General features: G+C 42.4%; 1 protein-coding gene across 1 annotated transcript in view; it reads left to right on the forward strand.

Moving 5' to 3' along the window:
* Positions 1-26,507, forward strand: part of aox6 (aldehyde oxidase 6) — a 36,917-nt gene that overhangs the window by 4,355 nt on the left and 6,055 nt on the right. The window contains exons 2-28 of the mRNA XM_085348575.1: positions 3,304-3,361; positions 3,769-3,865; positions 8,259-8,367; positions 8,589-8,715; positions 13,937-13,998; positions 14,095-14,172; positions 14,979-15,059; positions 15,185-15,329; positions 15,511-15,603; positions 15,738-15,889; positions 18,952-19,045; positions 19,122-19,231; positions 19,382-19,566; positions 19,653-19,815; positions 19,892-19,969; positions 20,054-20,223; positions 21,996-22,122; positions 22,204-22,326; positions 22,502-22,598; positions 22,662-22,786; positions 22,912-23,045; positions 23,371-23,458; positions 24,052-24,138; positions 24,223-24,414; positions 24,497-24,724; positions 25,187-25,282; positions 26,275-26,478. Of these exons, the coding sequence (XP_085204701.1) occupies positions 3,304-3,361; positions 3,769-3,865; positions 8,259-8,367; positions 8,589-8,715; positions 13,937-13,998; positions 14,095-14,172; positions 14,979-15,059; positions 15,185-15,329; positions 15,511-15,603; positions 15,738-15,889; positions 18,952-19,045; positions 19,122-19,231; positions 19,382-19,566; positions 19,653-19,815; positions 19,892-19,969; positions 20,054-20,223; positions 21,996-22,122; positions 22,204-22,326; positions 22,502-22,598; positions 22,662-22,786; positions 22,912-23,045; positions 23,371-23,458; positions 24,052-24,138; positions 24,223-24,414; positions 24,497-24,724; positions 25,187-25,282; positions 26,275-26,478 (3,303 nt within the window). The remainder of the gene's footprint in view (positions 1-3,303; positions 3,362-3,768; positions 3,866-8,258; positions 8,368-8,588; positions 8,716-13,936; positions 13,999-14,094; positions 14,173-14,978; positions 15,060-15,184; positions 15,330-15,510; positions 15,604-15,737; positions 15,890-18,951; positions 19,046-19,121; positions 19,232-19,381; positions 19,567-19,652; positions 19,816-19,891; positions 19,970-20,053; positions 20,224-21,995; positions 22,123-22,203; positions 22,327-22,501; positions 22,599-22,661; positions 22,787-22,911; positions 23,046-23,370; positions 23,459-24,051; positions 24,139-24,222; positions 24,415-24,496; positions 24,725-25,186; positions 25,283-26,274; positions 26,479-26,507) is intronic.

Below are 26,507 nucleotides of genomic sequence, written 5' to 3' on the forward strand. Positions count from 1 at the left end.
CAGGTGAGCGAGGGAACGATGTAGGAGGTGAATGACGGCATCATCCGCGCCAATGCCAGGCTGGTAGGCAAACTGAAGTGGGTCCAGTGATGAGCTTGTTAGGCGCCGAAGCTGAGCCAGGACCAACCGCTCCAGGGTCTTCATCAGGTGGGATGTCAGAGCCACCGGCCTGTAGCTGTTGAGGTCCTTGGGGCGTGAAGTCTTTGGCACTGGTACAACACAGGTTTTCCAGAGCTGTGGGACTCTTCCCAACCTCAGGCTCAGGTTGAAGAGGTGCTCCATCACCCCACACAGTTGGTCCGCGCAGGACCTGACGACCCTCGAGCTGATGCCATCTGGGCCCGCTGCCTTCTTGCCATTAATCCTCCTCAGTTCCCTCCTAACCTGGGTGGTTGAGAGAGACAGGCTGGAGCCTTGTGTTGAGTGTGTATTGGATGCTGTTGTTGGGGGTGGGGGGGAGTGAGCAGGGTGAATAGAGGAGGTGTGAAGTGTCTGAGGTGTCAGAGGTGGAACAGCAGCAGTGGGGGTGGGTGAGTCTGCAGCCGATGTTGTAGACTGTCTCATGGTTGAATCAAATGATAGTTATATAAGAGCAGATGCTGCTGGTGCGTCCAATTCGCAAAAATAATCTGTGACTAGTCGACTATCAAAATAATCGTTTGTGGCAGCCCTAATTGTAACCACCAGTGTGGTATTGCACCTGAACAAAGGGCTCTGCCGCTGGTAGTAAAAGCAGATGACTGCACTGTTGGCACCCAGCTGCCTGCCATCACCTGAAACGCTTCATTCAGTGTTCACGTAGCATGACCTCTGACCCCACTCATCCTCACAGTAGACTTTGGGCAAATGAAATGAAATTCTTTTTTTAAACACTCAAAAAGAAACAAAAAAGTAAAGAAAACTAATTAGAAATTGCAAAACTATAACTTCTCTGAGCTGCTGTTGGGTTGCCCATAAATTAGTGGTGCGGATTTCCTTGTGCTTGTATACTAACAATAAAGTGAATAATCTGAATAGTTTTTCACTAATGATGGCAACATTATAATGCTTTTAATGCAAGAAGTCATGTGACAGTAAAATACATCATGCTGACCCCTTATAGCTCAAAAACGAAAGCAAACAACTGAGTGATAATTGTAGAAATATCTAAGTTAGCTTAAATGTTTAGCCTATAACTAGATTTTAATTCTACTTTTAACAAGTGGAGCTTGGTGATTAATTTTATTTAATCATAAAAATGCACATTAATTTAAATGTCAAATGTAAACTTTCACAGTAAAGTGTCATCGGTGCAGTTGACAGTTACTGTTGCCCCTGATTACATCCATCCATGTTACACCTGTCTTATATATTATTGTTCTTCTTAGAGATAAAACTCTAACATAGAGCTGGGCGACAGAACGATATGTATTGCGAAATAACTTTTTCTCGATAGAAAAATGAAACTATTGCGATAGACCTCATCTCTCTCTCTCTCTCTCTTCCTCTCTTATAAAAAAAAATGAATAGCCAATACAAATTAAGTAGCGCAGAGCCGAACCAATCACAGCCGCAGTGTCACGTCACGTAACTTGTTACGTACAGCTCAAGTGCCAAGCCGCACATGTGTATTTGTTTGGGAAGCAGCCAGCCGCCATGCCGGCCGGGTAATGGAGGAAATGAGTGTGCCGACTAGAGGAAAAATCAACCGAGAGCTTGGGTGACCAGGTTACCAAAGAGAACACCGATGACGGTTCCAATGCCGGAGAGATTGTCGAAAGGAAAGGCCAGAGAAGTTCTGTAGTGTGGAGGTATTTCGGCTATTTGAAGTCTGACAAAAAGAGTAACGCGCACTGTAAATTGTCCCAAAAGCATGTTCCCACAAAGTCTGGAAATACAACAAACCTTTTTTATCACCTGAAGCAGTGCCACCCACTAAAGCACGCTCAATCTCTGACTGAAAGCGCTAATTCGTCATCGAAAACAACCAGGGGAATCCCTGCGAAGCAGCAACAGTCAATTGAGTCGGCTTTCTCCAGCGTCTTACCATATGACATAAAAGCTAAGAGACATAGCAACATAACGAATGCCATAGCTTACTGTCTTGCTAAAGACATGATACCAATAAACACGGTCGAAAAGGAAGGATTCAAGCAGCTAATTAAGGTACTGGATCCTCGTTACCAACTCCCTGGACATAAACATTTCTCTCAGACAGCGCTTCCAAAGCAATATTATATAAGTTAGTCAATTTTGTCTCTTCTGTAAAATAAACTAAGATTTATTTTTAGAATTAATATTTTATTTCTAAGTGGAACTGACACTTTAGTAGTCTGTTTTGTTCTGTTTTGAAACTTAAATGCTTTAGCGGCTACCTTGTAATACCTGTAATATTTGCCTTTATTTTGCCTAAACTGAAGCCTCATTTTAAGTACATCTGCCCTGTTTAACTTATTATGGGAAATAAATATTTAAATCAAAACAAGCTGCTGATTATTTCACATTGTACTTGTGAGCAACAGCACATTTAAATCTTACATGTATAGTTATTTGGCTTATATCGTGATATATATCGTTATCGAAAAAAAAACATATCGCGATATGAAAAAAATCTTATATCGCCCAGCTCTACTCTAACATTAAACTGACCGTCATCTAAGCTGTAGGCAGCAGAAGAAACGTGCTGTACATTCAACACACAATCTGTTTAGTGCTTGACGTACCTCGTCACGTCTTCCACAGGCAGATGTGCCGATTACGTGCCCTCACTTGTTGCTTGTTTCTGATCAGATACACTGTAACAACTGCCCTTTGTCTCCTCTCGTCCGACACAAATGGAGTTTTCTATCTCTTAACTATCACTTAGATAGCAGGCAGTGATCCACATGTGACTTTGAACATGGTTAATAAAATATTCAAATCACACAGATTATGAAGTCTTACCAGTGGAGATTTTAGAAACGATTCGGTGTGTTCTCCTGGTGCCATATTGTCTTGGTTCTGGTGGGGTTTTATTTTATTTATTTATTTTTTTAAATGCTTGAATGACTTGTAGGCTGGTGTTAAGTGGCTTAACAACCAAAAGAACATACTGGGAGTAGGTCGAGTGAAAAAGCGGTCAGTGTCCAAAGAAAAGCTTTGAAAGACCTTTAGAGAGCCAGGAGAAATATTGATCAAGAGTGCTTTAAAGTATTACAGGATAGTCTGGCTGCTTGGTGACAAAGTATAAAGAAATGAGGGCTGGCTCAAGACTTTTGCCCAGCACTGTATAAGCAAAATAAATGCAGATGTTAGAACTAATTTTCTTTGGTCCTGTTAAAACAGGTGACTGAGAACCATGCCGACCCGGAGACGATGCTGTTGCCCTTCCTCAGGCAGAAGAGTATCCTTCAGACCAGTTTTCAGTTCACCTTCGCTGTTTAAATGTTAATACTGGTGCTGTCAGCTGCGTTAAAACAGGCTAATCCGCGTTAATGCAGATTGGGCCCGTGTAAGGGTTACTCGGCATTAACGCGTTAATGCGGTTTAAACGCGTTAATGCTGTCATCACAACTAACGCGATTAACAATTAACCCATCTGGAGCGCAGACTGACTCAAAATCCCTGAAATGTCTGTCAACGCATTTCAGGCAGTTTGTCCGTTCTGTGCTCCAGATGGGTCGAGTGTGTTTTTAAAAAAAAAATAAAAAAATTTAATCGTGATGACCGTGTTAATGCTGACAGCCCTAGTTAATACCTTAGTTGTAAGCATTCGGTGGACTTGTCTTTATCCTTGACTGTTGACTTCAGTGAAATTAACTGGAACCAAGTACGGCTGCGGCGGAGGAGGCTGTGGAGCGTGCACAGTTATGGTGTCGCGCTACCAACCTGCAACGAAATCCATCATGTATCCTTTATGACGTCACACCACCTGATACTGCTGGGGGTTTTTTGTTTTTGTTTTTTTTCCCCATTTTTGGTCATTTTGTGGCTGTCTGTGCATATTTAATGCAAATATCAAAGTTTAAGATGAACTTTAAGATTCAGACTGCTCTAAATACTCAAGTTTTTTCCTACTTTTTAATCTGCACATTGGCTTTCAGTGTTTTTAGACCTTTTAGGGTCGCATAGAGACAGGGGTTTAAATGGCTTGTTTCAGGGGAAGAACTGAAGGACTCCTTAATGCGCCAGTATCAAATACATGAACTATGAATCATGCCACTGTAGAAGAGTCCATAAATATATAATCGAGGGGGAAAAAGTGTGAGTTCTGTGCTGTCAACCAACTTCACACTGTTTATGATTAATATGTGAGCAGCTAAAAGATGCCAGTGCAGTTGAACATCTGCTGCTGTCAGTGTATGTTTCACTTGGGCACAACGTCAGCCTTAGGACTGGAAAAATCAATTTGTTTGGTCTCTCAGCCTCTTTAAGTGAAATTAGATTTGCAGAAAACAGGAGAGAGTGTAAGTGTTGGCTTGTAATGAGCAAGCCTGGTATGGATGACCACACTGAACTTGTTGGCTAATGGTCACTTCCCTCCCTGACAATGAAACAATACAGTCTGTTTGACTCATTCACCTTCCTGTAGCTGAGGAGGAGATAATGGGACACACACTGAGAGGAATCTGAAACGATGTTGAACAGAGATTTTAAAAATGAAGGACAAAACCACCGAACAGTTTAAAGCTGTCAGGTTTAGGGGATTTTTTTTTTTTTTTTTTTTTGCCACAATCAGCCTTATTACACGGTCTAAAGCAGTGGTGGGGAGCTCCAGGCCTCAAGGGTCGGTGTCCTATAGGTTTTAGGTATCGCCCTGAGTCAACACACCTGAATCAAATGATTAGTTCATTACCAGCTTCTGGAAAACTTCGAGACCTGTTGAGGAGGTAATTTAGCCATTTGAATCAGCTCTGTTGGATCAAGGACGCGTCTAAAACCTGCAGGACAGCGGCCTTTGAGGCCTGGAGTTGCACCACACCAGGGCCCGTATCCCTAAAGAATCTTTGTGCAAAAAGTGGCTCCTAGCGGCCAAATTCTAAGAAAATTCTCAGAGTCATGACGTTTTCTTAGAATTTCCCCTAAAAGTGACACGACAATCCCAGTTAATATAAAAGCTATTCCTCAAGATTCCTAGCGCTTAAAAGGGCTCCTAAGGCGAGATCTGCTAAGAGCAGGGAAGAGGACTTTTAGTGGCTTAGGAGTTCCCCTAAGCAGCTGCACAAAATGGCCAACAGAAGAGGCAGGAGAGATGTCCTGCAAACACTGGATGACAGGGAATTATTGAGATGCTACAGATTGGATCGTGCAGGAATCATGTTTGTGGTGGATCTCCTTAGAGATGCAATTACTTCACCAACTCGACGCCACAACGCTATTACACCGGAGACGAAAGTAATCACAACCCCGAGGTATTTGGCAACCGGGAAAATGCAACAATGCAGCAGTGATGACTTGGGTCTGCAATCACAGACATTGCTAAAAGCTGAGCCGTGTTACCCTCGTTAAGACCACACTGGACTTGTAACGTTGTGATTTCTACTTCATTAAGGACAGCCTCTTGAGATAGGCCATCTTGTTTTCAACGGGGTCCATATGGGAGTGAAAGTACAAAATATGCCAGCTAGGATATTTATATGAGCAAATAAGACACGAATCATTATTTGAACAGGGTGTAATGACTTTAAGTTTTCACATATTTTAGATTCTAATGGCTATAACCCCTACAGCTTACTATTCATTTTCCAGATATTTTCTTGAATGTGAAATATTATTTACAATTACAGTCAGCATAAGATTAGAGTATATAATATGTTTATTGATTTGAGGGTACATCCTTTGCTCATTATCACCAAAAGCTTATTTCCATCAAACTTGTAGGATCAACCAATCACGGCTTTTGAAATGATGACTCATACCTAGCAACGGGGTCAACCACACCTCCTCACTAAGATAGGATTTTCCATCCATTCCTTGCTCAGAGTTCACTGAAAATGTTCTGGAATCACTTCTAAGCTAAAACTCCTGGCAAGGAATTTTTAGGTTAAGTTAGGAGCTCTCTGAGAGGATTCTCAGAATCTTTAGGGATACGGGCCCAGATCTTTAAAAAAAACCAAAAAAAAAAAACAGACATGGTGAGTATCATTTTGGTATTTTACTTGCGCACATTATCTTCACTGTGGCTGAAAAATTCCCTTCGTGGCACGCACGAGGGCTGTTCCTGCATCCAGTAGAATCTCTGGATTAGTTTGGGGTTATATTCTTGAATGTTTCACCCTGCTTGTTTTGTTTCACAACATGTCCTAGCTGTCAAAGAATCCTTCCACCAGCTCTGGCTCCGGTTTTGGATCCAAAAGTTAGTTTAGCTGGAACTTGGCTCAGCTATGTTTATACTTAGTATCACAAACTATAATATATTTTCCTGTGACTAGTGCAGGTGGTGCTGAGACGATAGCAGGCAGAGTGGAAACACTGGTAATACTGGTCCACATTGCATCACTTTAAAATAAAAGGTGCTGTACTTACTGCTAGTAGGTCTAACAGTAGCTGTGTGCACTGTAACAGATGAAGCCCCTCCCTGTGGATGCACAGTTGGGATGTTGACAGTAACATTTGGTTTGTCCTGAAGATGTGGGTTCGGGTTAGGGCTGCTCAATTAATCGAATTTTAATCACGATTACGATCTGGGCTTTCAACGATCATTAAAAATGACTGAGCCGATTATTAGCACCTCCCTCGTGCTTTACTCTCGCGCTGCTCCGTGTGGCAAATCGAGCGCACCTCTCTGCATTTCGAACACACGTCACAACAATTAAGAGGACCGAGGAAGCAGAATTTATTTGGAGAGGAGTGACTGCCGTTGGTTGAAAAGAGGTAAAAAAAAAAAAAAAAAAACCTTCAGTGGTGTGGAAACATTATGGGTTGGCGGAGTCAGACGTGGATCAAGTAGACACAGTGTGTAAACTTTGCTACAGTGTCGTAGCTGCACCACAGAGCAACACTGCAAAGTTCACTAAACATAGATGTTTACATTTTTCATTTATTTTTTTATATTGCAAACATTTGCACTGTTATCAGTATTTGCACACTATTTTATATTATTTTTAATGTCATTATTCAATACATTGTTATTGTTAACCCTTTAAAGCCGGTCAGAGCGGCACGCTCCGTTTTGCATAACTATTTTTAAATCCCTGTAGAACCTGAACTTTGTAAGCTAGCGCAATAATTTTTTTTGCATATGAAACCAGAGGAGTTGTACTTACATCTGATGCCATCAGCTTGTCCTAAGTCACGGTTTCCTTCCACATATAGCTTTGCAAAAATTGCATAAAAAGCGCTTGCAGGAACAAAAACCTAATATTCCAGAAACACGCTTTGCCGATCCGATCAGCTGTTCGTAACACTTCCCACATTGAACAAGACGTCAACGCGAACTATCGCATGTACGTCATTTCCTGCCCGAAACGGGAAGTGATGTCATTTTCGCGGAAAATGAAGTTTTTGTTTTTTTTTTTTTTACTTGCAGGCCTTAAAAGCCTATACTGGTGCTTTTATAAGTCATGTTTGACTTTTCTGAATTGTTTCTGGGATGCTTAGAACTCGAATTGCACTGCTTTAAATAGTTTATTTTGATGCACATGCTGTTTTATTTGCATCATAGGATTGTTTTTTTGTTTTTCCTGCAGTATATAAAAATTGCTGTATCTCCAAAATAAAACTATGAAGACACTCAAAATAAATTTCCTGTTGTAAACCATTTTTTGCAACTATTTTTTTTTATTTAAAGTTTTGAGGGATAAGCCTCTTAAATTTCTCCAAGTAGAAATATATGTAAAAAAACAAATGGTGTTTTTTTTTTTTTTTTTTTTTTTTTGTAGTTTATTGCACTTTTTTGCAATTAATGTAGTTACTATGGACTTAATGCATATATATTATTAAAATATGGGCTATAACAGTTGTATTGATGTATAGCAACTTGAAATGCTCCCACAAATGGCACTACATGTAAAAATATAATATAAGCTCTGGCGGACTTGGTTCTATAGTAGGTCTTAAAGGGTTAAATAAATATCGTCAAATAATCGAGATCTCAATTTCAGTGAAAATAATCGTGATTATCATTTTTGCCATAATCGAGCAGCCCTAGTTCGGGTGTTCTGTGCAGGTCTTTTCTTTGTGGAGATAGTTGTAGAGAAGAAGCTTTAGAAAACAGTACAGGTGCATGTAGTGTTGTTTTAGTGGTATTACTGCTTAATCTGCTAATACTTGCCTTAAGTCACCTTTACTTGTACCATCAGCCATTACTCAGCCAACGCCTGCCTGCTGCCGCTCTGTCAGCTCCACGGAGCCGCAGTCACCACAGTGGAGGGCATTGGCAGCACCAAGACCAGGATCCACCCGGTGCAGGTCAGTTCCAGGGACACCCCTGTTATTTATGTCATCTACGTTTATTTGGAAAGTTCGCTTTTATTCCAAAACATTCCTCCTGATGAGTTGTTTGGCTAATTCTGTGATTACATTTTAATGGCCAACTTTATTTACATGCAAACAAACTGTAAACCAAGTGGGGGGGGGAAACAACTGCAAACACAAGATAAACTGTTAGGTTTGTGGTTATGTCCTTCCAGGAGCGAATAGCCAAGGCTCACGGCTCCCAGTGTGGCTTCTGCACTCCGGGGATGGTGATGTCCACGTACGCTCTGCTGAGGAACAAACCGCAGCCCACCATGGACGACATCACCCAGGCTCTGGCTGGTGTGTTCACTCTCATTTGAGTTGTTTGTTTTTCTGCTGTCATAGTTTGTCACATGTAACGGTGAATAGTTGTGTTGCCCAACTTTTGTCCTTCCTGTCAGTAAATGGTACAGTCACTCTCTCCAGTCAGCTGAACACACAGTACTTTTTTAGGAGAGTAACCACTCTGACTTAAAAGCATTCAGATATTCTACTTTTTTCTTGGGGGCTCTTTTGAATTTTGAAGATTATGGCTTGTAGTTAATGAAAATCAGAAATCCAGTATTAATTATGGGAATATTTATTGAGATGAATAAAAAAAGATTTGTAGTACAGAAATGTCCAGACTGTAGGAGTCAGGTAAGGCGTGTTGGCTGGCAGGTCAAGTTTATTTATAACTAACTCGGTCACACTAGCTGCAGGGCTCGCAAAATTTCAAAATCCCTGGTAGCCCTTCAGGCAGGGACTCTTCAGTTTTTGGTAGCCCAAAATAAATTTAAGTAGCCTGAATTAAAAAAAAGAGCAATTTTTTGATTGATTTGTTTCCTGTTTTGTTTCCTTTACAATATTGTACTTTAATGTATAATATTGTAAAGGAAACAAAACATTAATCAAAAAATTGTTGAAATGCAAATTACAACATTGTATAAAAATTACAATCATCAACTCAAATACTTGGTTCTGATTGAACAGAAATTTCTATGAACTTGTAAGAACTAGGGCTGGGCGATATATCAAAAATTTATCGTTACCGAAATTTATGACTCTCATCGACGTCATTTTGCCCATGTCGGTAAATTCGGTATTTAAAAAAAAAAAAGAAAAAAAAAAAAGAAAAGGCATGTGCAGGTTGGCGATGTTCATGTCCCTTTAAGACGCTGTGCTACGTTACAGACTTGACGGGGTGGAGTCACATGACTCTACTACCTGTAACAAGACGAGACACGGGTGAACAAATGGAGGACGATTTAAATGTTGAAGCAGCAGCGACGGAGGTAGAGCTGGTGGAGGAGGAAGAGGAGATGCTTGTTAACAAAAAAAATGCATCATCAATCGTTTGGCAACATTTTGGATTCAACAAGGATGATATTGATCAAAAAAATTGTTAAATGTAAACTCTGCAAAAAGACTGTTGCGTCAAGTCAAGGTAACACAACCAACCTCTTCCGCCATGCAGCACAACCATGTGATTCAATTCGAAGACATAAAAAAAGCTCAAAGCGAGAAGAGAGTAGGAGGACCAGCAAAAACGTCTTCCTCCACCAGGCAGCGGTCAATAACCGAAGCATTTGCTAGTACTCAACTATATGAGCGAACTTCAAAAAGATGGCAAGAAATCACAAATGCTATAGGCTACCACATAGCAAAAGACATGGCTCCTATTGCTACAGTGGAACGCAACGGGTTCAGACACTTCATATCTCTTGTCAATTATTTTCATGAACTCCCATCACGAAAATATTTTTCAAAAACTATCATTCCCAGCATGTACAGCACAGAGAGGGAAAAGGTTGCTGCTGAATTGAGATACGTTAAGCACGTTGCAGCCACATCCGATCTCTGGTCCAGCCGTGCAATGGAGCCGTATATTAGTCTCACAGTTCATTACATCGACAACAAATGAGAGCTGCATACCAGAGTGCTCGAGACGGCCTATTTTCCATCTGATCACACGGGGGAGATGGTTGGACAGGGGTTGAGAGCGATGCTGTCTGCATGGAACATCAGTGAAGAGGACCTTGTTGCTATAACAACTGACAACGGCCCAAATATTGTGAAAGCTGTCAAGCGGGTTTTCAGTTCTGGAGGAAACATTGTGACATGCCTCAGATCCTGCCTGAAACCTGACATGGTCAATATGCTTGTGTTTCTTAGCAAGAACCTGGAGTAAACACTACTCAGGTAAACATCTACAACAGTAGTTTGACTGAACCGCTCAGGATACCAAGTCTGCTGCTGCCCCTTGTTGAAGTGCCCTGTTCAAGCCCTGCCTAATTTTAACTATCAGTGTTCTATTGAAGTTTTTTGCAAACAGCACTATTTAATGTTTTTGTTTAAGAGTTTATAGTTTTCACTAGTCACATGGCAGTGTTTAGTATTTATTATAGTTTTTTCTGTGTTCAATTGACATTTGTGTTTGACATTATTTGTTTACAAGTTATAGTACCTCAAGGCCTTAGCAGAGAGGCCTTTGTCCATGATGGCATTACATTTGCACAATCATTGTTTACTTTGTGAATAGCCAATGTGAAACATATTTATTATTAAACTATTTTGTTTACAAGGGATACACATTTTTTTAGAGAGCATGGTTACATATTGTATCCTACACTTTTTATTTTGTTCAGTTAATAAATCTTAACCACTAAAAGTACTTGCTACTATTGTCTTCATTTATTTTCAGTGACATTTTACAGTCCTTTAAAGTGGTAATAATATAATTGCAATGAATAGGTCTAGGGGGAATAATATTATCAAAATAACTGGAGGAACTATGCTGCCTGCCACAGCCCCATCAAATGGAAAAAAAATGTTTGTTTTTTGGCACTTGGGGTGGTTATCAACCTCGATAACGATAAATGGACAACTGCTCAATTTATCGTGATATTGATTTTAGGCCATATCGCCCAGCCCTAGTAAGAACTGTGTAGGACATGAATCACTCTGTGTCAGATCCTGAATTCGAAATTTCCACTGAAGTCACAGGTAAGAGGCAAGTGGAACCAAGATCGAGGCCATTTGCTTTTTGAAGTTTGCAAAGACTGCTAAATTGTGCCAGTGGTAGTTCACTCTTTGCAACATAGTACGCTGTTTTAAACTGATTTTCAGGTTTATTTTAAGTATGTAATTTGCAATTACTGCTCAGTATTGCAGACTGAGCAATATGTGCTTCTTTTGTGGTTCGGACTCCTGACATTTCTTTGGAGGTGGAGGAACATCACAGTAATTGCTTGAAGGAGCTTCTTCGACATCTTTAAGAGTTCTAAACAAATGTCTGTCCTCCTCCAGAAAATCTTATGTACGCAAACACGCGTTGCAACTTCTTATCTTGTGCGCGTTTTTTATTTTGACAGTGAATGCGCACCTGCGGACCACTTATGTGCAGCCCTGGTTATTTAGCTCGTCATATTGCAGCCACAGAAATTCTTTTGTCCATGAAACCATAAAGCTGCACTTTCTTTTTGCCTTATAGTCTGATTTGTCATAACTTTTCCGTTTTGTGGTAAGCTTTTCTTTGGCTGTCACTTCTTCACCCCGACCTGTCTTATTTGGCTCAGCAGAACTAAAATATATATCCTGCTGCTTTTACACACGCACTCACATAAGCTCAGCGATTCTCTGCGCGATCAACCTCTCACATGTTTAAGCTGCGGGAGATTTCACTTGTCATGTTTGCATAGTAAGCTAACGATTGATAAGACGATGTCAGAGGAATTGGTGCACAAATTATCATCACTCACAGATCAGTACTGTCGCTCTCTATACACAGTTCGCGCGATTGCAAAGTGAAAGCAAAAAAACAAGCGCAAATTCAAACGCGATTTCAATATGTCACATATTGACAGTGGCTCACCGATGCCAATGACATAATTACCCAGCTACATTTCCGAAAGAATGCAAAAGCATTGACATATATTTTTCCTTCCTACGATAGGCCAAAAGGGCAGGGCAGAGATAGATTTTGGTAGCCCGACTGGAAAAATCGCTAGCCCCGGGACGTCGGGCTAGCGATTTTGCGAGCCCTGAGCTGACTTTTGACAAATGCTGGTTGGAGAATGGGACGCCATTCCACATTAGTGTGTGACCAGCATGAGGAGGAGGTGCCAGGCTGCTATCCCTGCGCAAATACTTTTTGTGTAAAGCTTATTTATTTTTAAAAACATTTGAAGATGATTAAAGGCCGGTCGAAGCGGGCACGCTCCGTTTTGCATAACTATTTTCAATCCCGGTAGAATTGCAACCACATAAGCTAGCGGAATAATTTTTTTTCTTTTTTCTTTTTCTTTTTTTTGCATAAAACCGGAGGACTTGCATCTCATGCATTCAGCTTGCGCTAGGTCATTTCCTTCCACATATAGCTTTGCATAAAAAGCACTTGCAGCAACAAAAACATAATATTCCAGAAACACGCTTTGCCGATCCGATCAGCTGTTCAGAACACTTCCTATGCTGGAGTAAATGTTAGCGCGAACTATCACATGTCCGCCATCGACTGCCAAAACCAGAAGTGACGTCATTTTCATGGGAAACATAGTTTTTCCCTACAGGGAATTTAATAAGATTTATTGTTGTTTATAAAAGTCATGTTTGACTTTATGCCTTTCTGTATGGTTCCTGGGATGCTTAGAACTCAAATTGCACTGCTGGAAATGGTTTATTTTGATGCACATGCGGTTTTGTTTTGTTTTTGGTTTTTTTGCAAATTTGCATTATAATAATTATTTTCCTGGAGTATATAAAAATTGGTGTATCTCAAAAATGAAACTATGAAAACACTCAAAATAAATTCCCGTGGTTGGAAACTATTTTGTGCAACTTTTTGCATTTACAGTTTTGAGGGATAGACCTCTGAAATTTCTCTAACTAGAAATATGTAGAAAAACAAACAAAATAAAACAAAGATGATTCTCAATTTATTTTTTGTAGTTTATTGCACTTTTTTGCAATTTATGTAGTTACTATGGACTTAATACATACATTTTTGAAATTTGGGATATAACGGTTGTATTGATGTATAGCAACTTGAAATGCTCCCAAAAACACTACAGTGTGTTTATTTAAAAAAAAAAAAAAAAAAAAAAAAAAGTGAGCTCTGGCGGACTTGGTTCTATGGTGGGCCTTAAAGGGTTAAGTCTTGAGTTGCATCTGCAGGTGTTCTTGAGGCCCTCTCCTCTCCGTGAACGTGGCATTTCGGCTTCATGCCTGGACAGCAAACTAGTTACTCTTAAAAACTTGTGGTGAAAATCTGTGTCAGACCTCACTTGGACATCACAGTTAGGGAAAATGTTTTATACAGTAATATGAGAGAGGGTGGGAAAATTGCATGAGAGCCTGCCTTGTAGTTGATGTATGTTCCTACCCTCATGTGTGATCTGCAGGTAGTGAACAAAGCCAGGTTGCAAAGAGTAGCTGGAGTCGCACGTGTTTTTATAATTCACGGCTTCTTGTTGGGGAAAACTTTGATATGTTTTGATGACATTTATCATCGAAGTAAAATGAACTCACTGTGGCGTTTCTTCAGGTAATCTGTGTCGGTGTACCGGATATCGACCCATTGTGGAAGGCTGCAGGACCTTCTGTCAGGTACACTCTAATTTAGGCAATTTTTTTCACATTTATATAAAAAGAGAGAAATGTGAGAACACGAGTATAAACAAATTGATACGTTGATGCCAACAGGAAGCCAACTGCTGCCAAGCCAATGGTGCTGCAAACTGCTGCCTCAATGGAGAGAAAAATGGTGATGAACCTGAGCAGGTGAACCTGAGTTTTTTGTTTTTGTTTGGTTTGTTTGTTTGTTTGTTTTTTTGGGGGGGGGTTCTCTTGTTTTCCTCTCATTTTACTGCTGCTGCTTTTAATGAAGCACATTCTTCTGACCTTTAACTGCTCAATCAAGCCATTAGCTTTGGTGTTGCTGTTCTTTTTATGCACTGCTCTTGAACACCTGATCAACAGTGTAACAGTCAGTTAAACTTCAAGGACATCAGTGTCCATCTTTATGCTGAGGGGACCCTGATTCATCAGAGTACAGGACAAAGCCCGGCTTTGTGTGGCCAGAGTGTGTAGGCAGCTCCTGGACGAAGCATTGATTGGCCTTCACGTTCCTCAGACCAAAAGCCACGTGAGAACCTCAGAGACTTAATGAGTCAGTGCCTCAAACACTGCCACGTGGAGCCACAGACAATTCAGGAGTTCAGTGATGGCCTTGCCTAGGTTTCAGAGGAGATTCAAGATTCTTTGGCACATGCATAGTTATACATGTGACAAAGCATGCAGTGAAATGTATCACGACACGCTGTGCAAAAAGGGAGAGAACATTATATACATGAAGTAAAAATGCTGTACGTTCTGGTTTAGGACCCGCATGACTTGGGGATAGAAGCTCCTCTTGAGTCTTTGTCCTTGCCTGGATGGTGCGGAACCTTCTGCCTGATTGCAGAAGTTGGAACAGATTGTTCCTGAGCCACCACAGTCTCTTTGGGAGCATGCTGAGGTTGTCAGGGGTGCATGAGGGCACACGGGGGTTAATCCGGGTTTATTTCTTTCTGTTTTCTTGTCTGCAGGAAAAGCCTCAGCTCTTTGACAAACTGGATCTTCTGCCATTGGATCCAACACAGGAGCTGATCTTCCCTCCAGAGCTGATTGTAAGTCATCAAAGGCAACACGAGGAAGGTCTTTAAAATTCACACTTACATCCTGGTTTGGTGCAGGAGTATCTAAAGCTCCAGTTAAACTATTGATGCTACAGTAATGTCCCTTTTCACTACAGCTGATGGCAGATACAACGAGCCCTCAAACACTCACCTTTCATGGGGAGAGGGTCACCTGGGTGTCTCCGGTTTCTCTGGAGGAGCTGATCCAGCTCAAGGCCAAACATCCCAAAGCTCCCCTGGTCATGGGCAACACCAACATAGGTCAGCAGAAAACACCCTCTGAGGTGTTTCTAACATGATTTAAAGAGTGGAAATGGAGAAAAGATTTTTCTTTGTCATTATTTGATCAAATTCAGGTTTCTAAACAAGATCAATTACTGGTTAGACTCCTGCTTTTATAAAGTGTATCGTTTTAACCCGCTGTATTTGCTTTGTGCTGAAGGTCCAGACATGAAGTTCAAAGGCATCCTACATCCGCTGATCATCTCTCCAACCAGAGTGAAGGGGCTGTTCGAGGTCTCTCAGACGCCACAGGGTGGGTAACCTACACCTTCAGCTGAGGCTCCAGCCCTCTGTTGGTGTTCATGCACAGGCAATGAGTTTATTTTAGGGTGTGCAAGAGGTATTTAAAGGAAAGATAAAGTTGGTTAATGTGCTTCCTCTCTGCAGGCGTTTGGGTGGGAGCGGGCTGCAGTTTGTCTGAGCTTCACTCTGTCTTGGAGAAGCTGGTTCCTCAGTTCCCGGAGGAGAAGACTGAGGTGTTCAGAGCACTGAACCGGCAGCTGGGGAACCTGGGAAGTGTGCAGATCCGAAACGTCGCTGTAAGGAGAAATCGCACATGTGCAATTGATTGTTATTATTTGTGTTTTACTTCATTTCTAGATTTATTTTCCCCCCTCCTCCACATCCTGTTTCCATCGCTTAAATTAACCCTTGCTGTAGCACTAACCAGCCGCTGTGAAAGAGTCCCATTTAATTTTAATTACAAAGAGCAAGAATTAAAAGATTCATAGGATTTTGTTTTAACATCATCCTGATGCAGGATCCTCAGTTGATATTTGCTCATATTTATTTGAACATTTAATACATCTTGTTTGAGATGTATTCATATTATTTGTAACTGGCACTGTGGTTTCTTGCTTATGGAACATAGACTTAAGTTTGAATAACGTGGACTGCTGCTTTGTGGACACTGCATCAGTGCTGGTGCGTTCCTCTCACCACATGTTGCATTTTAGCCGAGGGCGAGCAGAAAAGGCTCATTGTTTTTGTGAAATATGAAACTCCCTGATGAAGGCTTGTGTGCAGAAGCCTGTTGGAGTTCATCCAGTTGAGCTTGACTAAAGCATGAGAATGAAGCCATTTTTAAATGATTTTTAAGCCTGTAATAATAGAATAGAATAGAATAGAATTCAACTTTATTGTCATTGCACATGCACAGGTACAGGGCAACGAAATGCAGTTTGCATCCATCCAGAAGTGCTTTAGTGATATAGATATATTACAATATATATTAGCAATAATATAGATATGTGAGTATATTACAGAAATGGGTCTATTATGGTATGTTATAATGTACACGGTATGAAGTATGTTGTGAATATTCTATAACTATAAGTATGTACAGGCTGTAGTGAGTACAAGCTATGTACAGGATATGAACAGGATATAAATATGAAAAAACTATACAGAATATGAAATAAATAACTTTACAGAATCTGGGATATACAGCTATACAGAAATGGGAACTATGCAAGTTGTAAACAGTTGTAGGATTAAAGATTATCGAATGTACAGAATGATTATTTACACAGAGCTATACAGTAGTGCAGTTAAGATAAGTGAGATATGTGGATAATTTCTACAGAGGCTATATAAAGTGGTTGTGAGTGGTGGTTCAGTCCATGTTATTATTGTGTTTGAGGGTACAGTTGTCCATTGTGGGTGTGTGTATGTTCAGTCCATGAGTTTAACGTGGGTCAGATGTCAGGAGGCAGAGTTCAGGAGTCTGACAGCTGTGGGGAAGAAGCTGTTCCGGTACCTGGTGGTCTTAGTCCGGAGGCTCCTGTGGCGCCTCCCAGAGGGCAGGAGGGTGAAGAGTCCATGTGATGGGTGACTGGGGTCTTTGATGATTTTCCCAGCCCTTTTCAGACACCGCTTCCTGTAGATGTCTTTTATGGCAGGAAGTGGTGCTCCGGCGATGCGCTGGGCAGTTTTCACGACCCTCTGCAACGCCTTCCGGTCCGAGGCAGAGCAGTTCCCGTACCAGACTGTTATACAGTTGGTCAGGATGCTCTCGATGGTGCAGCGATAGAAGTTCACCAGGATGTCTGAGGACAGGTGGTTCTTCCTCAGAGTCCTCAAGAAGAAGAGGCGCTGGTGAGCCTTCTTGACCAGCTTGGAGCAGTTGGTCGTCCAGGTGAGATCCTCGGAGATGTGGACTCCCAGGAACTTGAAGCTGCTCACACGCTCCACAGCCGCCCCCTTAATGTGGATGGGTGGATGTGGGTCAGCATTCCTCCTGTAGTCCACGATGAGCTCCTTGGTCTTCTCGGTGTTAAGCAGCAGGTTGTTTGTGTCGCACCACTCAGCCAGACGATCCACCTCCTCCCTGTAGGCGGCCTCATCGTTGTCACTGATGAGGCCAATCACCGTGGTGTCATCTGCAAACTTAATGATGGTGTTGGAACCACCAGCAGGTCTGCAGTCGTGGGTGAAGAGGGAATAATAATAATAATGGATTGGATTTGTATAGCGCTTTTCAAGGCACCCAAAGCGCTTTACAATACCACTATTCATTCACTCTCACATTCACACACTGGTGGAGGCAGCTACAGTTGTAGCCACAGCTGCCCTGGGGCAGACTGACAGAAGCGAGGCTGCCATATCGCGCCATCGGCCCCTCTGGCCAACACCAGTAGGCAAGTAGGGTAAAGTGTCTTGCCCAAGGACACAACGACCAGGACAGAGAGCCCAGGGATCGAACCGGCAACCTTCCGGTTACAGATGCGATTCCCAACCCCCTGAGCCACGGTCGCCCATGTATGTACCCATCTATCTGTTTTCAATGTCACAGGGCCAACATGTAGACGACCGTTCATGCTCACATTGACATCTTTAGAATCACCAGTTAACCGAACACCGTGCATGTTTTTGGGGCTCTGGGAGGGAGTCGGAGTGAAACCACACAGACTTGGTAAGGACAAGCAAACTCCATGCAGAAAGACCCCCACTGTAGATTCTAATGCAGGACCTTCTTGCTGTGAGGCGATGGTGCAAGTATTGCTTTTGTTGCATATAAGCATTTTTTTTTTTTTTTTTTTTTTGCTGAGCTGTAGTGCTCTGCACTTATTCCAGAAGGTACTCTGAGCCCGTTGCTCATTTTACAGGGCCGATCTGTAATGGCTGCAGCTGCCGCGCACGGCTGTGACTGGGGTGTCAGGAACCGGTTAACAATAACCAGTCAAACAGTTGCTGCACAACATCAAAAAACCAACACCACATTTAAATTTCCCATAGAACTGAAAGTAAAAAGCTCCTAAGATGTTACGTTTCATGCATCGGTCTAACATTGTTTAAATGGTGCCTGAGTGGCCAAAGCTGAGGGCACAGCTGCTCTCATGCTAGCTCAGCCAGTGAAGGTCTACTGCAGATGATGAGAAATACTACTGCAATATAGTGAACGTTTCCTCATGGGTCAGACGTCATGCAAAAAATCAGCTAGACAAAGAAGAAATATCTTCGCTGTGGGCATGAGGGGGCACTGTAAGACAAAAAGAGGGCTGGCTTCAAAGAAACTAGAACTCAAAGCCTTGAATTAAAACTTAAACTGATTATAATCTCCTCTCGTTTCTGAGTACAAGTTTAATGTGTCTGCATTTAGTCTCTGGGAGGAAACATCGTGAGTGCGTACCCCAACTCGGACCTGAATCCCATTTTGGCTGCCGGCAACTGCAAAGTCAGCGTGATTTCCAGCGGTGAGTCAAAAAAAAAAATATATCAAGATGAGTGATGAATAAACAAACTGCAACTTGAACTCTATGAATTCACCAGGAGGAAGACGAGAGGTTCCCCTGAATCAGGACTTCTTCGTGGGATTTGGGAAAGTCATCCTGCAGCCGGAGGAGATTGTCGTCTCCGTTTTCATCCCCTTTTCCAGAAAGGTACACCAACTTTATTCTTTATTTGTAAGAACATGCTGCGTCTCCTCCACACTGGTGACACATATTTTACTGTGTGGCTGTGAGCGTCTGTCATAGATTATGTGCTAAAGAGAAAACGATTACTAGTGCTGCACCTCGTCTCACCTGCAGGGGGAGTTTGTTCAGGCTTTACGCCACGCACCAAGGAAGGAGGCCTCCTTCGCCACCGTGACAGCTGGGATGAGGGTGATGTTCTCAGAGAGCTCCAGAGTGGTTCAGGATGTCAGTATTTACTACGGAGGGATGGGCCCGACCACAGTCAGTGCAGCCAAAACCTGCCAGGCCATCATCAGGAGGTCTCTTTGTTTTCCCCTCAATTTCCGCTCTCTACTTTACTTCATTACTTTCTCACCTTGTGCTGATTTGCTTTTCTTCCCTTCAGGCCGTGGGACGACGAGACCCTCGGCCAAGCCTACGACATCCTTCTGGAAGAGCTGGCCCTCCCTCCTTCAGCTCCAGGAGGGAAGGTGGAGTTTCGTAGGTCTCTGACTCTTAGTCTGCTCTTCAAATTCTACCTGGAGGTCCTGCACAAGCTGAAAGCAATGGTAAAAAGAGATCTACTTTAAAGAAATAGTGCAGGGTAATGTGGTAAATCCAACTGACTTAAATGTGTTTTTACAGAATGTGATCACAGACGAGGTCCCTGAGAAGATACAACCTTTACCCAGAGAGATCCAACCTGGCCTGCAGGAGTTCCAGGTTACAAAATGGCTTTCAGAATGGTTTAACTCAAAAACAGATGTGCTTTCTTCATAAACACGACTACTTCCTCTTCCTCATCAGCCTGTCTCAAAGGACCAGAGTAACCACGATGCAGTAGGGCGTCCCATGATGCATCGGTCCGCCATCAGCCAGGCCACAGGCGAGGCTGTGTACTGCGATGACCTCCCAAAGATAGAGGGCGAGCTCTTCCTCATGGTGGTCACCAGCTCCCGACCACACGCTAAGATCACGTAAGCACCAAATGGCAACGCCAACAAGGAAAAGCCAAAAACTACAGTTCCTCTAATGGCCACAGGAGGTGTCTTGTTCATGATCACAAGTAATTATGGTCCCTTCACACAGGCAGCACTAAAAAGCAGATTCTTCTGTTGCTTGCACTGCATAATAGGTTTCCTGCTGTGTCAGCAGGACTTCCACAGGGCTGTGGACTGACATACATTTGCGCGAACAATAGAAATGCAAAATAATGGATGCATACAGGAAACATGAAGACCATGATCAGCTGCAGGAAGTGACAGGAAAGGCAGAGCAATGCAGCCAGATGGACACAGATTTGCTTAACCTTTAAAACGTTAGCCTTAAAACATGGCTTCCACATCAGCAATGCAAAGCTATCTAAAAACCTGTATTCTATCCAAAGACCACCAGATGGCGATAGCTGAGCGATGACCTCTAGGTTTTGTTGTGTGTGTGCTCCTGGTCATGCTTTGTTTCCAAAGACAGATGGTGTCACTAACAAAAAGACAGACAGCAGATCTGGCGATGTTAATACTTTCATTGGGAGTCACTGAGATTACAAGGCAGTGCATCAGGGGGCCAGATGATGGTTTGCACATATGCAGAGGAGGGATGGTGGATATTCTGGACATGGGATGTTAAAGAAAATCATGCCTGTGCAGTTATGAAGGAGTAAAGTTACATTTTGTCTCTGGCTGTAAAGATGTTTAATTCTGCTGTAAAGTCAGGCATTTTAACATGGGACTCTATGGCGACTGACTCATGCTTGGAGTCCGCCTCAAGTGGTCACTAGAGGAACTGCAGTGTTTGGCGCATTATTGTTGGTTTCACTTTTGCAATCAACATTAGGGTTGGGCGATATGTTAAAAAAAAAAAAAAAAAAAAAAATTCCAACCGGCAATTGTGAGTCCAGCAATCGTGGGCGATATATTCGCGTATGCGCAGACTTTTTGATGGGCGGAGCAATGTAATCATGCATGGTCATCACGATTAAATTTTTTTTAAACACACTCGACCCATCTGGAGCACAGAACGGACGAACTCCCAAAATGCATTGACGGAGACATTTCAGGGATTTTGAGTCAGTCTGCGCTCCAGCTGGCTTAATTGTTAATCGCGTCAAGTCGTGTTAATTCGTAAAAAAAAACACTAAAGAAAAAAGTTGCCAATGTTTTTTTTGTTTGTTTTGTTTTTTTTTGGGGGGGGTGTTTGGGCCAGATGAAAAAGGATGTAATCAAAGCAGTGTGCTGCTTGTGCAGACGTATAGTGCGAGCAAAGCACTCAAACACGACTAACTTACATGAGTATGTACGTGTCCACCATCCGGCTGAGTATGCTTGGCTATCACCAGCTTCTGCAGCTCCATCAACAAGCATTTGGGCGCACTCTGAAGAGGGTGCAGTGGCTCGCAGTTGAAAGAGGGTGCTTTTAAAAAAAAAATACACAAATTTTTATTTTTTTTTGGGGGGGGGGGGGGGGGGGGGGTTCTGTTGACTGCTTCTATTAGCTCCATCATTCTTAGCAAACTCACTCATGGGCAAATAAATAAATCACCCTGGTAAACTTCTCAAACACGACTAACTTGCATGAGCGATTGGACTAATGTTCATCCAATCGCCCCACCCTAGTCAACATAGACAAACTTCACTTTGGAGCTTTTGAGTTTAATTATCTTTAAATAACGAGCTTTAGTGCATTTACATTAGGAAAAAGAGGCTCTTTCTGGTGTTTTCATGCTGATATTTTGATGTTTGCTGTCTGACAGAGGGCTGGATGTGAGCGAAGCCCTACAGCTTCCCGGCGTTGTCGACGTCATCACAACCAAAGACATTCCCGGGAAGAAAGTCCGCACATTTTGCGGCTATAATGAGGAGCTGCTTGCCGAGAGCGAGGTAGAGCCTTCTGCGCACCCGCTGCTCTTTACTCACATTTAAACACTAATGGGGAAATTACGACACTCACCATATCTGCAGGTGTCGTGCATCGGTCAGATGATATGTGCGGTGGTCGCCGACACAAAGGCGCACGCCAAACGAGGAGCAGCAGCTGTAAAGATCAGCTATGAAGACCTGCCCGATCCCATTTTCACCATCGAGGTTTGACTTTTTACCCTTTGAGCATCTGCATCATGGGGAATACTATAGTTTGAGTAGTAAAACTGTTTCTGTTCCTTTACATCGGGGTGTTTTGCTCTGTTTTTTGATAATTCACTGGAGAAAATGCTAAAAGTGCAGATGGGTAAACTTTTCAACGTCACACTTTTTGTGACAGGAAGCCGTCGAGAAGTCATCTTACTTTGAACCACGACGTTTGCTTCAGAGGGGAAATGTGACTGAAGCCTTTAAAACTGTCGACAAGGTTTATGAAGGTAAAAGTTGTTTGAGAACAACGTCTGCTTTTTCTTTTTAAACTCTGCATGTTTTCTCCTCAGGGGAGATTCGAATTGGAGGCCAGGAGCATTTCTACATGGAGACGCAGAGCATGCTGGTGGTTCCCGTCGGCGAGGAGATGGAGTTCAACGTTTACATCTCCACTCAGTGGCCAACTTTGATTCAGGTAAACGGAGCAGGTGTGTGTCAGTGAACCTGAGAGTTACTCAGTGAGTAATGGCTCACCAGTGCTCACATGTTGAACATAAAAGACAAGTCAGAGCTGCAGGTGGGTTGGATCTCTCTGTGCAGGATGCTGTTGCCGAGACATTGAACATCGCATCCAACAGAGTCACTTGTCATGTCAAAAGAGTGGGCGGAGCCTTTGGAGGGAAGGTCACCAGAACCTCAGTTTTGGCTTCTATCACCTCGGTGGCTGCTTGGAAGTGAGTCCAAAGGATTAGCAAGTCTTTCACACAGGCTGGTCGGTAACCTCCAAGCCACAAATATCTGACAGAGGCCGTTCACTTTCAAAGTAAAAGGTCTACGTTACCAAAGCAATTGCAAGTAGGTTTTTGTTTCAGCACCATCTCTGTAGCCACTGGCCAACTAGTGGGGAATACAGCAATTTCCTTAACAGCTGGCAGTTGCTAAGGGTCGCTTACCTTCACTCTCTGGACCTGTGTTACTGAGGCCTGAAGAGACATTAATAAAGAAAAAGAAGCTGGAAAGTTCTTACATTTTGTTTTCTTTTATTATAACTGTTTAAAGGACCAATCGTGCCGTCCGCTGTGTCCTGGAGCGCGGCGAGGACATGCTCATTACAGGAGGCCGACATCCCACCCTGGGAAAATATAAGGTACAACCAAGCGCACAGGATATACCTTCTAATTTTTTAGGTGTTGCCCACTGTTTTGATTTTATTTTATTTATTTAGTTTTTAAGAAAATTACTTTTGAATTTCAAATATACTTGGTATCGTTATTTATTGGTTAGGATTCTGAGTGTTTTGTGTGAGGGGAGCCTTCCAGCGCTTTAATTATTCAAACAGTGTGATGTAAGACAGAACCAAGGTGCAGCAGAGTCTGCAGAGAGGTTTGTGTTTGTCTCTCAGCTGTAAAGGCTGATGTGGTATTGTCTGCACTCTACCGAGCAGGCGTGAAACGTGGATGCCTAAGTTTGTGACTCCAGTAACTCAAAGAAGCGATGTAGGAGTTTTAAATCAATACCATAGGTGTATCTACTAGGAGGTTGAGCGGTAGCTCCAGTATTTTTTGTAAAGAGTTGTCTTACATTTCTTACTTTCTTGGTGGTTTACAAATGTGGGCTTTAAAGGATTTCATCTTCAGTTTTGAAAGGTTGTGACCAAAAGATCTTTAAACTTTTTAGTTTTAAAGGCGTTGTTGACTTGTGTTCGTCATCATCCTGGGAGTTGACTGTTGTTTGTTTCAGGTGGGTTTCATGAATGATGGGAAGATTGTTGCTGCAGATTTCCAGTTCTTTGCCAACAGTGGCAACACTGTAGATGAGTCTCCCTTGGTAAGTGGAAAAAGGAAATGCTACTGGAGATAAATGTAAGTGAAACGCCAAAGAACGTAAGAGTGGATTTTGTGGTGTTTGCAGGTTGCTGAGAAGATGGTCCTCCACATGGACACCGCGTACAACATCCCCAATCTGCGAGGTCGCGGCACCGCATGTAAGACCAACCTGCCATCAAACACTGCCTTCAGGGGCTTTGGGGTGCCCCAGGGCCTGCTGATCGTGGAGAACATGATCAACGACGTTGCCATGGTGTTGGGATGCCCCGCCGACAAGGTTCCGCCCCAACCTCTCCTGCCACGAGCTCGACCGGGTTTACAAAACAGCATCTAATTAAATGTTTAAAATCCTTCATCAGATTCGGGAGATGAACATGTACAGGGGCCCTTCGACCACCCACTACAAGTTTGAGTTCAACCCCGAGAACTTGCTGCGCTGCTGGGAAGAGTGCAAGCGCCGGTCTGACTACAGTGCCCGCCGTGGCGCCATCGAGCAGTTTAACGAGCAGAACCGCTGGAAGAAGAGGGGGATTTCCATCATCCCCATCAAATATGGCATCGCCTTTTCAGATGGCTTCCTTAATCAGGTCTGATCTTATTCTGTCCCCGCAGGCTTGGAGTTTCCAGAGTTTTGTGCTCATGTTCACAAGTTTTTGCTGATGTGAAAGTCAGCAAAAACTTTGCCTTCATTGTTGGCGCCATACAAAAAGAAGCCATATCTAGTAATAGATCATGCAAAAGGGCATGGAGAGAGCTGCACAACACTGCATGACACCCTGTGATGTCACAATGACTCCGTGAAGTCTTGCAGAATGACACACTGCAAGAATATATCTTAGATTTTTACAGCTTACAGAAGCCAAAGAGCCAATTCTGCTCAAGTCCTGTGTGTAAAGACAAGAGCCTGTTTCAGGGTCTTTGTGTTTGTGTTTTTTGGGTATTTTTTTTTTTCTTTGTAGTTGTTACTGCTGTGGCTGCGCGACTGCAGGTTGCATGCAGTCAGCTCAGTAGCCGCTTGCTTCTGTTTAGTTCAGTTTTGTTTGTGGCAGGCTGCAGCTTTGGTCCACATCTACAAAGACGGTTCGGTTCTGGTGAGTCACGGTGGGACGGAGATGGGTCAGGGAGTCCACACGAAAATGCAGCAGGTACTGTGTGAAGCACCTCACTGGAAACGACAAAAAAATGTGTATATAACAAAATATCATGTATTTGTGTATTTAAAAAAAAAATGCACTCCAAAAGGTTAACTTAAATTAATTAGTGTTAATGTATGCATGTAAAAATCTTATAAATATAATAAGAAACACATGTTGAGCTATATAAATGTACAATGTAAATATATAAATGGAGTACATGGGGAAAAAAATAGCACGTCGAGATGTATAAATTAGGAATATGTTAAAAATAGTTAAATAATAAAATCATTTTGTGCATCAAAATCAAGAAATAAGCATAAAAAGACTTAAAGAATCACACGATAAATGCATTTATTTTAATGCTATTTAAAAGATAAGAAGACAATTGTTGGGTGGATTAAAACAACAACAGCTTAACGGTATTGCTGCATATTGCATTAGAGCCTTCCAGTTTAATGTTTAACACCATTATATTTGGATAATCTGCGTGAGATAACTGTAGCACTGAAAACATGTGAAGGCAGCACACTGGTGAAGCGGTAGGCACGATTTTTATTTTTACCTGCTTACAAAGGTTTACCTCCCGTTATGCTCGCTTCCACCATCGTTTTGCCACAAATGCAAAAAGGGCACCAATTCTAATTTATCCACCACTGAAAATAGTTCCCGAGAGTTGCACTGTTTGAGGTGCAAATTTCACCGGCCAGGTCGCACCACGGGACATCTGTGGCTGCAATGAGCAGGTGTTAATTATTAGCTTATGTATCAGAAATGTTCAGTAAACTATTTTTGGCTTTTGGGGGGGTTTGGTTGTAGTTTTGAGACATTTGCAGATATTGACGTTAAGAGGATGAACATTAAAAATACTGTAAAGTTTGTGTCACTGCTGTTTTCGTTTTGTTGGTCTGTCTTTGGCCAGATTTGTGCTTCAGTATTATTACAAAAAAGCAGAAAAACACCAGATTTATGCCTTTCGGGGTCTGGCTTTTTCTGTTTGTTAGATTGCGAGCCGGGAGCTTCACATCCCGCCCTCAAAGATCTACATCAGTGAAACCAGCACCAACACCGTTCCCAACACTTGCCCATCTGCTGCGTCCTTTGGTACCGATGCTAACGGCATGGCGGTCAAAGATGCCTGCCAGATTCTGTACCAGCGACTGGAGCCAATCAGAAAGAAGAACCCCAAAGGAACCTGGGAGAGCTGGGTACGAAAATCCTTGAATGATGTTGTTAG

This window comes from Diplotaxodon limnothrissa, linkage group LG23 (genome assembly GCF_057381915.1).
Source record: "Diplotaxodon limnothrissa isolate DT_005_m linkage group LG23, D_limnothrissa_male_GT1.1, whole genome shotgun sequence".
NCBI lineage: Eukaryota > Metazoa > Chordata > Actinopteri > Cichliformes > Cichlidae > Diplotaxodon > Diplotaxodon limnothrissa.